Source organism: Peromyscus leucopus, chromosome 5 (genome assembly GCF_004664715.2).
Source record: "Peromyscus leucopus breed LL Stock chromosome 5, UCI_PerLeu_2.1, whole genome shotgun sequence".
In the NCBI taxonomy this organism is placed as follows: Eukaryota; Metazoa; Chordata; class Mammalia; order Rodentia; family Cricetidae; genus Peromyscus; species Peromyscus leucopus.
Window position 1 is genome coordinate 70,807,415 of NC_051067.1, and position 13,249 is coordinate 70,820,663.

The 13,249-nt window shown below is 37.4% G+C and overlaps 1 protein-coding gene across 15 annotated transcripts in view; it reads left to right on the forward strand.

Annotated features, from left to right (window-relative positions):
- Mllt10 (MLLT10 histone lysine methyltransferase DOT1L cofactor) overlaps positions 1-13,249 on the forward strand; it is a 172,965-nt gene that overhangs the window by 106,495 nt on the left and 53,221 nt on the right. For all 15 annotated transcript variants that reach the window (XM_028870471.2, XM_037205985.1, XM_028870468.2 and 12 more), the window contains 2 exons: positions 3,533-3,788; positions 6,550-7,119. In XM_028870471.2, coding sequence (XP_028726304.1) covers positions 3,533-3,788; positions 6,550-7,119 — 826 coding nt within the window. The remainder of the gene's footprint in view (positions 1-3,532; positions 3,789-6,549; positions 7,120-13,249) is intronic.

Sequence of the window (13,249 nt, forward strand, 5' to 3'; positions counted from 1 at the left end):
ACCCGGCTCTTGTTAGACTTTTGTCCAATATTTTACACCTGTTCATGATTGAAGGAATAGCCCTTGATTGTTCATACTTTGCCTTCTCACCAGTATAACGACAGAGCCTTGTACAACAGTATGACACAATATAGGTTTTAAACAAAGCCATAACTGTAATTTTTTATTCCCTAGTACATCCTTTCATTACTTTTGTTTTAAGTAGGAAATAGTTTTTGTACCTAGTTACAGCAACTTAGTAGGTATATTAGTGTTATATCTTATCGCAGCCTAGTGACTGTAGCTGGATGCATATTATTAATTACTCATTAAATTGCCTATAAATCACAATTGCCTGATGTTTGCATGCATTAATTAAGGGATTTTCATTACAACCAAATAGCCAGTTTTATTTCTAGTGGAAAGGATAAAAGATTGTATTATGGGGCTGGGGAGATGGCTCAATAGACAAGAGCACTGGCAGCTCTTTCAGAGGACACAGGTTTGGTTCCTATTTCCAAATATGGTGGCTAATAGCCATCTGTAACTCTAGTTCTAGAAGATCTGACATCCTGTACTGACCTCTGTAGACACTGCATGTTCATGTTAAATAGATAAAATACCCGTATAAATAGTATAAAAATGAAACTTTAAAAAATACATTAATATATGTTAATTAAAAAAAGGTAGGGCCGGGCGGTGGTGGCGCACGCCTTTAATCCCAGCACTCGGGAGGCAGACGCAGGCGGATCTCTATGAGTTCGAGGCCAGCCTGGACTACCAAGTGAGTCCCAGGAAAGGCGCAAAGCTACACAGAGAAACCCTGTCTTGAAAAACCCAAAAAATAAAAAAAGGTAGGGGTGCTGGCGACATGGTTCAGTGAGTAAAAGAGTACAGGGGGTTTGTAGAGGACCTGGCTTCAATTCTCAGCACCCACATGCTGGCCCTGGGTTACTTCTCAGCCACTCACATGATGGCTCAGAACCATTTCCAGGGCTATCTGACCCTTTCTTTGAACTCAAGCATGCACTTGGTGTACCACATACATACATGCAGGCAAAACACTCATAAACACTTAAAAACAAAAAAGACTATGTTGCCTCCAGCTTTCTGTCACTTTGGCATGAAAAGCAGATATTTTTATATCCTGGGGTCCTTCTCAGAGGGAGGTATTGCCTCAGCAGCACATGATTGAACACACACTTTTGAGATACCCTTAAAATATGGGGGTTAGGTCAAGGTCCCTTTGAATGAAACCTGTGTAGCTTTTGAGGTAGGGACAGTTCATTATATATAGTATTTTAAAAGTAAGGTCATCAGCTAATATTTTTTCCCATAAGTCTGATGTCTTTTGAAAACTTAGAAAGTATAGAGAAAATTTAAAGTAAAATATTCAATTACTTTATTCAGTGTAATTTTTGTCACTGGATTTTGTTTACTCATTGCTCTCTAATTGCCCCCTCCCCGCTCTGTGGAAAGGCTTAGACTTTATTGTAAAAACAAGGACATTCTGTTAAATAAATGGGCAAATTGACCAGTGGTTTTTAAATTGTCTGTGGAAATGAGTACTACATTTCCACGTAGAGTACAGTTTCTCTTCATCCTTTATGTAATGCTTGAACAGGCCCATGAGTGAAGAGCACCACTGTTTTCCTAGATGACTTCTAAGCCTCACTGGGTCATACAAGGATTATGTGAGGAGTGAAGAACCTCCGGATCACTGAGTATGGAAAAGTGAGGTGGGGTAGTTTCCACATTGACTGCCCAGCATTCAAGAGGGTCACGTTTCTAAAGTAAGCCATGAAGAGTCATCAGGTTAATGTGATTAGTTTAGAGTAAAAGGTTTGTTACTGTTTTTGTTTTTTCCTGCCATACTTTGAGGGTTTTCTTTGATCTAGTTTGTGGATTGTAGTTGGTTAGAACATTGAATTTTGCTTTTATGAGATAATAGTGGACTTATGGTTGAAAATATATTGGCAGAGAGATGATAAGGTTTGAGGGTCTTAGCAGAAGTGTAGCAGGGAAGATTTGACTTTTTTTTTTCTTTTTTACTTTTATTGATTCTTTGTGGATTTCACATCATGCATTCAGATTCTACTTATTTTCCTGTTCCCTTGAATATGCCCACTGCCCTTTCAGTCTCCCCCCTAAACAAAACCAATTTTAAAAGAACAACCAAAGCCAAAACGAAACAAAAAGAAAAACAGAAACAAAAGATGAAGAATCTTGTTGTGGAAGCTATGGTGGCCCAGTGGTGAGTTACACAATTTACCCTTTAGTCCACACAAAAGATTTGATTTTTAAAAAAAAAACATTTCTCTTAGTCCTTTTGAAAATTGATTTTCATTATTTTTCAATTTCAAGTTTATTCTCACACTAAGTGTCACATAGAAATTAATACTTGTGTATCTTCAAATATTTTCATTTTCACATTAAATTTGATATTCGGTATATCAGAAAGATTTATTCAAAACTTATTACTAGTTATGTTCAAGGTAGTGAGTGAGTTTAAACGCCTCAGAATGTAATAGTGACATAAAAAGCTTTTACTCCTGAGGGATGCCATGAATCATGTTAATTAGTGTATATCTGGTTTAATATACATCCACACTCACTTAATTTGCCATTATTTGGCCATACATTGTATTTAAACTGATTACCAAACCCAGAAACTACTTGTCTAAGCAATCTTTACTTTTTTCTAGTCATATGCACATCGGATAACTTCCCTTCAATTGCAGAGAAATGATTTGTGTTTCAAAGACTGGAGCTTTTTTCTTTGAATAAGAGCTTTCCTCAGGCTCTTGAAGTATTCTTGCTACATCCTAGGAAAGAGCTTCATAGTCTAATGAGTATAGTCCTCTAATGGATTGATGATGTACTTTTGTTCTCTTTAATTGTTGACTGTTGTTTTGAACACTAAAGCTTGTAATTTTATGACTAAGCATTACTTTGTTCTTGGTGAAAATAATGCTTGAGAAATGAAGACCTTTGGTATTTTTGTGTATTTTTTAGGTGTATTAATAAGATCAATTTTTTTTAAAGATTTATTTATTTATTATGTATACAGCATGTATGACTGCAGGCCAGAAGAGGGCACCAGATCTCATTACAGATGGTTGTGAGCCACCATGTGGTTGCTGAGAATTGAACTCAGGACCGGAAGAGCAGTCAGTGCTCTTAACCTCTGAGCCATCTCTCCAACCCATAAGATCAATTGTTATTTGCTTTAGTCTGACCTTCAGTCAGTCATCTTATCAATTATAGATACTTTGTTAAAGTAGTGATAGGGTGGGGTATATAGGAAGCCTAACAGATGAAAGGCCCTGGGGTTGATCCTGAAGATGGTAAAACAGCAGCAAAAAAGGTAAAGTAGATTTTATGCTAATTGTTTTTGTATGATTTTCTTTGGTAGACTGCCTGACTTTTTTAGAGTGGAAATGTTTCCATGAGTTAAGTGCTTATTCATACTGTTTTTTTTTTTTTTTTTTAGCCAAATATAATTAGTTCATTTTTCCTTTTGCTTTCTTTCTTTTTTAAATCAAAATGTTAGACTTATACAAGCACTAGCAACAACTCTATATCTGGATCACTGAAGCGCTTGGAAGACACTGCAGCAAGATTTACAAATGCAAATTTCCAGGAAGTCTCTGCACATACCTCTAGTGGAAAAGATGTTTCAGAGGCTAGAGGGTCAGAGGGAAAAGGGAAGAAATCTTCAGCTCACAGCTCAGGTCAAAGGGGAAGGAAGCCTGGTGGTGGAAGAAATCCAGCAACCACTGTGTCAGCATCTAGCCCCTTTCCACAAGGTATTATATTTTAGTTAAAATGCTTAATTTGATAGTAGTCAATGATTGTTAATGTTTTGTAAAAGAATGCTTTTTTTTTTTTTTACTTAAAACTAAGGATTATTCTAGATTATGTAATGAGTTGGTAGTGTAGGATTACTTCTAAAAGTAGTGTTTTATTTTGAAATGTTTCTGGAACTTTTGCTCTCATATCTAATCATTGATGTTTTTTAAACAGTATGTTAATGTTTAAATGGCTGTAGAACAGAGATTAAGATTGGGGAGAAAAACAGATGTAGTTTGATTTCAAAGATAGGAAGTCTCTTTCTATAATCTGTTTTTATTTACTTTTCCTAATAACATTTTTTGTTTTAGTAGATAAATGAGAACTAAGCAAGTTTTATGGAATCCAAGTAGGTCTTAGTGATATTATAAGCAGTGCATTTATTAAAAAGCTTGAAGTTAAAGGTAGATTTTTACTCAACAGCTTATGTTCTATGCTAGGCTTCTATATTAACAGGATTCCCTGAATGTTTGAATTTCACATAAATAGCAAGTAGTATTTTAGTGTGTTTCCCAAATACTGTTTGGTGATAGACTGAAATCCAATATTAACTGGGCAAGTGTAGTTTTATGACAACCCATTTTATGGAAAATAGGAACACTGCTAAATTTTAAAATGTGTACACTTCAGTGATTGATTTCTGTGTAATTTTAAATGTGAACACAGATACATTGAAAAGCACAATAGTTAAGTAGCTGTTGACTTGTTTCTGTTGTCCCCAGCAGTGAGTGAAGACTGCTGCTTACCTTTATTGAAGCATTGGATCCACTTCAACCAAAATCTTGCAGTAATATGCAAATAGTAGATTTCTAATCTTTTGACTTTTCATTAAAAACATATTAATATATTTTCATACTAGTAATAATTTGGGGCTACAGATTTATAGTATATGTATGTGCATATGGTCCTTTTTGAACAAAAACTTCATTAAGCATAGATAAAACAAAATGCCAAAGTCACTTTTATTTAAATAAAAATTACACTGTTACTTTTTAATTTTTTTTTAATTATCCATCTTTATTTTATGTGCATTAGTGTTTTGCCATGGGTGTCGGGTCCCCTGGAACTGGAGTTACAGTTGTGAGCTGCCATGTGGGTGCTGGGAGTTGAACCAGGGTCCTCGGGAAGAGCAGTCCGTCTTCTTAACCATTGAGCCCTCTCTCCAGCCCTACACTGTTATTTTTATACCACGTTGAAAATTAGCCAAACCTTGATTAACCTAAAATGTAACTTCATTCACACTTTGAATGAATGTTGTATTATTAGAAGTCAGTTAATCTTGTTAAAATTTTTTTATTTAAGTCTTGAGTTTTTGAGATGTAGCCCAGCCTGGCCTTTGATAACCTATGTGGTTCTGATCTTCCTACTTCAGTCTTCCATGTGCAGGAATTGTAGGTGTGGGTCCCCAGGCCTGCTTTGTTTTTGTTTGTATTTGTATGAAGTGCTAATCCATTTTGAAGAGGTAGCTCCTATACTTTTGGAACTTTGTAATATTGAAGATAGAAAATATGTTATAATTATGTAACTGAGGTAATCAATAAAATGTTGAAATAGGAAGATAAGGTACTTAAGATGGCCTTGGTTGTTGTTTTTTTCTTTTAAATGTACCCTGTGAATTTTAGAAAATTTAAATATACCAAATAGTTAAAAGTATTTGATGTGTTTTTTTTTTTTTTTAAATATTGTGGGGGGAGGTTGTTGAGACCAGGGTATTTTCTGTGCTGTGCAAACCCTGTAATTTAGTTTCTTTATGAAACAGTAGAGGTCAGAGCTGAGTCTGTGTAGTTGCCTATTTCATTTGGCAAACAAGGAAAGAGTTTTGTGAAATAGGAATGATGGAACCTTTTCTCCTAGGGCAATTTCCTTACCAGACAAACAAGGACTTTTGAGGCTCTTAAACTGCATCATGATAGGGTTGCTAAGTGGTTTTTGACTAGAGTGAGGAGAGAATAAGCAGTTGGAAAAGAGGCGTAGGAGAGCTACCTCTTCCTGCATGATTTTTCATTATTTTTGACTAATTTACTTTATGTGTATGAATGTTTTGTCTGTGTGTGTGTCTGTGTACCATGTGTGTGCCTGAAGAAGTCACAAGGAGGCATAAGATCCCCTGAAACTGGAGTTACAGGTGGTTGTAAGCCACCATATGGGTGCTGGGAGCCAAACTTGGGTACTATGCAAAAGGAACAAGTGCTCTTAACCACTGAGCAATCAGTAAGACAGTATTCATGGCTGGTTTCCCATTAGGAACAAAAGACTGCTCCTAATGGGCAGTTGTGGCACACGCCTTTAATCCCAGCACTTGGGAGGCAGAGGCAGGTGGAGCTCTTGAGTTTGAGGCCAGCCTGGTCTGCAGAGTGAGTTCCAGGACAGCCAGGACTGTTTCACAGAGAAACTCTGTCATGAAAAACTCAAAACAAAACAAAACAACAACAACAAAAAAGTTAGGTTAACTAAGGCATAGCTTGTGTCTTGGTAATGCAGTACAATTCAAGGGTGAGTGTGTGATACTTACTACCTTTGACAAGTGTTTGAAAGATAATTTAGAGAGAAAATTGATTTCAATAGTAACCTTTATTGTATCATGCTTAGTTACATAGTGATGACCTAATTTTTATAATTTACTTTTTGATAATCGTATTTTGCCTGATGCTTAGAGGAATTTTGTGTCCAAGTTTTCTTCCTCCTCCACTTTGGTTTTTTGTTTGTGTTTTGCTGCAGGCAGTTTCTCAGGAACTCCAGGCAGTGTAAAGTCATCTTCTGGAAGTTCAGTGCAGTCTCCCCAGGACTTCTTGAGCTTTACAGACTCAGATCTGCGCAGTGACAGTTATACTCACTCCCAGCAGTCATCATCAACCAAAGATGTACATAAAGGAGAGTCGGGAAGCCAGGAAGGAGGAGTCAATAGTTTTAGTTCTTTAGTTGGTCACCCTGTGACCTCAACTGTCATTTCACAGCCTAAAAGCTTTGAAAATTCACCTGGAGATTTGGGTAGTTCCAGCCTCCCTACAGCAGGATATAAGCGGGCTCAGACTTCTGGTATAGAAGAAGAAGCTGTAAAGGAAAAGAAACGAAAAGGAAATAAACAAAGTAAACATGGGCCTGGCCGACCCAAAGGAAACAAAAATCAAGAGAATGTTTCTCACCTCTCAGTTTCTTCTGCTTCACCAACATCATCTGTAGCATCAGCTGCAGGAAGTGTAACAAGCTCTAGTCTTCAGAAATCTCCTACACTGCTCAGGAATGGAAGTTTGCAGAGTCTTAGTGTTGGCTCCTCTCCAGTGGGTTCAGGTAGGGATTTGTGCCTTGTTCTCCCTCCATCCCCCACTACCCTTCCTTTCCCTAGTCAAAAAGTTATGAACAGTTGCTATGGTATACTTTGAATTGCCAGGCTACATTTAATTAAAATGGCATTTCTTAATTTTTTATTTATTTTTATTTTTTTTGAAGGCAGAGCATGCTTAAATAGCCTAGACTGTCCAGATCCCTCTGTAAAGGCTGGCCTCAGACTTTTGATCATGGATCAGCCTTCCAAGTGCTAGAATGGCAGTTGCCTGTTAGCATGGCTGGCCAGTTTTTTCAGGCGGCGATGGCATGACTACAGCATGTGGGTGGAGGTCAGAGCACAGCTTGCAGCAGTTGATTCCTTCCTTCCTTCCTTCCTTCCTTCCTTCCTTCCTTCCTTCCTTCCTTCCTTCCTTCCTCCCTCCCTCCCTCCCTCCCTCCCTCCCTCCCTCCCTCCTTCCTTCCCTCCCTCCCTTTCTTCCGCGGTGTGGGTCTCAGGTCAACTGTCTTGGTGGCAAACTTTTTTTTTTAACCTCCTGAGCCATCTCACTAGTTTGTTCATTTCCTAATGAGAAAAGGGAAAGTATCTTACAATCCTGGAAAAAGTATTTGGTGCTGAAATGTTTGTCATTAATTTCATGTGTTATTTAGTTGAATGAAAATTAAACAGCTTATTAGTCATCTATATTTCCCAATTGTGTTTTTGCTCCCCCTGCATATTATGTTTAACACTAAGCCAGAGTTCACGCCTAAGATGTGAACACTTCTCTACTAGCTTTTGGTGTCTTCTTGTTTTGAGCTCTTTTGCTAAACTTCATTTTTAATTTTCACTTTCTCTGTAATTGCACACAAATAATGTGAATTATTCTGGGACTTTTTAAAAATAGGTTATAAATAACTTAAAGTTAGAATTTGTCAGGTGCTTTTCATGTCAAATGATATCTGAATTGTTTTAAAATTTGTTTTATTTGCATTTAGTGATTTTTGCCATTATTTTTATCTGGAATTAGAGTTGATTGCATAGATTTGAAAGTGGTCCCAGGGTTTGCTTGTATTTTTAACTTTGAAATACTGTCCCAGTCTTGTCTAGAAGTGACTGTCTAGCACAGACAAGCCTGAAATTGGCCATGAATCAGTTGTCTGTGTCTTCTTGGTGCTGAGAGTACAAGTGTGGGGGCTCCACCATGCCTCTTTTGTCATCATTTTTAGGACGGTACAAATGAATTTATATGTAGTACCCATGTCACTGGTATACTTCTGTGTAACCTGTAATTTGTGTTACAAATAATTTTAAGTCTTTAAAAAGTCCTGGAAGTGCATACTTTATTCATTTTAATGATTTCTGTTATGAGTGTTTGTGTGTCTGGGTAACATGTTAGTGCCTGGTGCTGTCTGAGCCCAAAAGTATGCGTAGGATCCCCTGGAACTGGAATTACAGAAGATTGCAGGTTGCTGTGTGGGTACTGGAAACTACACCTGAGTCTTTTGCAGGGTCTAACTCTGTAGCTCTGACTGTCTTAGTACTCAGAATGTTGAAGCTCACAGATATTTGCTTGCCTCTGCCCTATTTGTGCTGGGACTAAAGGTGTGCACCACCATATCCTGCCTCGGGTTTTTTTTTTTTTTTTTTAAGATTTATTATTTTCATTTATGTCTATCTATTTGATGGCATATGTATGGGCACCTATGGAGGTCAAAACAGATGAAGGCACTGTATCTCCTGGAATTGAGGTTAAACAGGCTATTATGAGCTGTCTGGCGTAGTTGTTGGGAATTGAACCCAGGTCCTCTGGAAAAACAACAAATGCTATTTAACTACCAAACTATCTCTTCAGCACCAACCCTTAACAGTTGCAAGTTTCATTTGTCTATTTTTTCCCCCTTGAATATGAGATGAATGGCTTTTAATAAATCTTGACTGTAAACTTTACCCCTCTGCTAGCTTTGGATTTCTGATGATTGAAATGAGATTTCAGCTAAGATACACTATTATGGATAATATCAGTTTTATTAGCTCATAATAAGAGAAGGAAGAAATGGTGTATAAAATAAAGACAATTAGGTGAAAAAAGTTTATTATGTTTTCATATTGTATATTTTATAAATACCAAATAGAAGAATTTTTGAGTGGTTTATATATTAACTTCAATAAGCAGAAAAAGCACTGACTGTTCCAACAAAGAAGCATATGTACATAATCCTATATGAAAACATTAACTGTGTTATCTGTGGTGGTATTGTGTTCCCCAAAATATCGTGTACCTTAATAAACTTATCTGGGGTCAGAGAACAGAAAAGCCACTAGTTAGGCAGTGATAGCACACGCTTTTAATCCTAGCATTCCAGAGGCAGAAATCCATCTGGGATCTCTGTGAGTTCAAGGCCACATTGGAAACAGCCAGGCATGGTGACTCACGCCTTTAATCCCAGGAACCAAGCCTTTAATCTTAGGGAGTGATGGTAGAAAGCAGAAAGGTATATAAGGCGTGAGGACCAGAAACTAGAAGCATTTTGGCCTGGTTAAGCATTCGGCTGGTTAAGCTTTCAGGCTGGGATTTATTCTGGATGAGGACTCAGAGGCTTCCAGTCTGAGGAAACAGCATCAGCTGAGGAACTGGTGAGGTGAGATAGCTGAGGCTTGTTCTGCTTCACTGATCTTCCAGCTTCACCCCAATACCTGGCTCACAGGATTGATTTTATTAATAAGAACTTTTAAGATTCATGCTACAGTTATCTGTTCTGTTAGGTCTCCAAAGTGCATTGTTATTTAGATCTCAGTTAACAGTGGTTTTGTAAAGGGCTATTGGTGTCCCTGTTTCAGAGCTGGTAAAACTGAGGTTTTGAGGTAATGTTGCCCCTCCAGCCTGGAGCTGCTTGTTTGTTTCTGATAGATCCACTTTGGTACCTGTTGTGGTTTGCAAACAGCCCCCAATTTAGTGGAATCTGTAGAATTGTTACTTTGCTCACACTGTTGGTAAGTTGTGGACTCAGTCTTGGGGTTACTGACATGTGGGGTGGGATATTGTTTGTGTGCACTGTTTTCTAGGATGTTGACTGGAATCCCTGGCCCCTTCTTGTTAGGTGTTAATAACACTCCCTTCATGATGAAAATGTCTCCAGACATTGTTAAATGTCCCGGGAGGCCAAAATTGCCTCTGGTTCAGAACCATTGTTTCAGGAAGTGGGAAAAATAAATTATAGTGCAAACAAAGTTCATTAAAAAGATTTAAATTTATTGCACATTTGAATAAATATTTTTTATTTATCTTTCCCTTGAGACCATAAGGACCTCACAGTCAGCCTTAACCTTTTGCTACAAAAAACAAATTTAAAAAATTTACTCATAAAAATTTGGTTCATACTATTTTTAGCAAAACTTATAATAATTAAATGAGTATCTTACTGAGAACATAAACCTTAAATTGGTTTTTGTGGTGGTGTTCACTGAGTCCTGTAATTTTGAAACATAGCTGGAAAATGTTTGAATTTCAAAGTTATGTTTGAATGGTTCTTTGAAACATTAGATTAATGTCTTTAGATTAGTGGAATTAAAAAATAACTAATTTGCAGCTCTCAAATGATTTTTTTAATCTGTTACAGATTTAGGGGAGATTTTAGTCATGAAAAGTAGAGTTCCTTTCATTGAGTAGAATTTGTGGTACATTAGTTGCAGTAAAAAGCTTAATTCATATTTCTTCTTCCTCACTATTATATAAATGTATTTATCTAGAAGGAATTCCCATTAGAAGATAGTATAGTTTCAAATAAATAAATTTTAATAATGCAAATAAGTTTTAAGTTGTGTTAAAACATCTAAATATGTATTAAAATAACAAATTATAAAATAAAATTATTTTACTTAATGCTGAGTTAATTAATGTTATACATTTCTTTGGTTTTTAAGACAGGGTTTCTCTATGTAGCTTTGGAGCTTGTCCAACTCACAGGGATCTGCCTGTCCCTGCCTCCCAAGTGCTGGGACTAAAGGCGTGTACCACCACCGCCTGGTCATTTTATTATGCATTTCTAATAAAAGTTTTGTAACTAGATCAGAGTGCTTTCTTACTGATGAAACTTGGCTAACTGCTGTGTGCGTTTAGGATTACACCTTTTTTTTTTTTTTTTTTTGTTTTTCTAGACAGGGTTTCTCTGTGTAGCTTTGCGCCTTTCCTGGAGCTCACTTGGTAGCCCAGGCTGGCCTCGAACTCACAGAGATCCGCCTGCCTCTGCCTCCTGAGTGCTGGGATTAAAGGCGTGCGCCACCACCGCCCGGCCCAGGATTACACCTTTCTAACAGTACTGTTAGGAATTGACAACTGCTGCTGAGTGCTTGTGTGTGTCTCACATTGTGTTAGGCACTTGAGACGAATTGAATATTATTGCTTATTATCTAGGACAAGAAGTCAACACATATAGATATCATAGCTTTAAGTGCTGAAACTGAATTCCTGATTTGAGAACAGTTTTGTTATAAAATTCTGCAGATAGTATAATGTCAGTCATTCTTTTTTTTTTTTTTTTTTTTTAAAAAAAAAAGATTTACTTATTTATTTGTATACAGTGTTCTGTCTGCACATATCCCTGCAAGCCAGAAGAGGGCACCAGATCTCATTACAGATGGTTGTGAGCCACCATGTGGTTGCTGGGAATTGAACTCAGGACCTTTGGAAGAAAAAGCAGTGCTCTCAACCTCTGGGCCATCTCTCCAGCCCCCAATGTCAGTCATTCTTAAGCAGTGGAATGCATGAGCAAATTTAAACAAATAATATAACTTTCAATAATAATACCGTCCTTCTGATATAAAAATTAGTATTTTCGTTGGGCTAAGTTTTAAATTCAGAAATCATTTATTAACTGTAAAAGTCATCGCTGTTTGGTAGTGATGAATACCTTTAATCCCAGCACTTTGGGCAGAGGCAGGTGACTCTCTGAGTTCGAGTCCAGCCTGGTCTACAGAGGTAGTTCGAGGACAGCCAGGGCTATAAAGAGAAAACCTGTCTTACCCCCCCCCCCCAAGAAAAAAACAAAAAATGGTCATCCCTCTGCCCCTCCAACAAGTAATAAAGTAAAAACAATTCAGGTATGGTGGCACATGACCTAAATTCCAGGACTAGGGAGGTGGAGGCAGGTGGAGGAAGGATCTCTGTGTTCAAGGCCAGCCTTGTCTGCACAGGAAGTTCCAGGTCAGCTAAAGGCTATACAGTTGAGACTCAGTGTCAAAAGTTGTTTTTTGTTTGTTTTAAATGACAGGTTGATAATTACTAATGGTGAATGTGATCTGTGGAAGCACTGGTTATTAGACATGATCAACTGTCAACACTAGCTCAGTAAGGTTAGGGGCTGTTTGCCATGTCCTGCCACTATATCTTCAGTGCCCAGCACAGTGCTTTTAACCTAACATGAAACATTGCCTTTTAAATGGGGAGTTAACATAGTAGTAAGCACTGAGTTTATTTTATGGAGGGAATAGTATTCTGTGTAAATGTACATGCCCTTAAAGTGCTTACAGTTAGGCTATAATACAAATCATTTCATTGTAAAGTTTTGTATCAAATTGGAAAAGACTAGAGAGAGATGAAGTTGTACTTTGGAGTAAGAAGAAAAAGTCGTCCCAACAATATTTGTAGAAAAGGAAGTAAATACATATTTAAGGGATAAACCCTAATAGAAAGAAGAAGCCTGTGTTTGTGTACCAGTTGGAGGTAATAATGGTTGGTTAGATTGGCGGTGGGTGGGCTTATTGAGGGCGAGGGCCCGGGTGAAGAAATAGGACATTCTGGATTAGAGAAAAGAATTGCCGCATTCAGCCTATAGTAACAGTACTGCCTTATGTTTGAGTTTCTAAAGAACACTGCAGGTACTCTGGTTCAATCCAGGCAGGAGAATTGTTGTTGTTAGTATTGTTATTTTATTTGTCTTAGCCAAGATTCTCTTGGAATTTGAGATCCTCCTGTCTCAGCTGCTTGAGTGCTGGGATGTGCTACCACGTCCATCTGAATGCTAAGATTCTGATTCATTATTTTCTGCAAATAAACTTTTAGGTTATGAGCACTTAGGTAGCTGTGTGCCCCACCCCCCAACTTTTTCATTTTATATGTGTCAGTGTTTTGTTTGTGTGTGTGTGTGTGTGTATGTA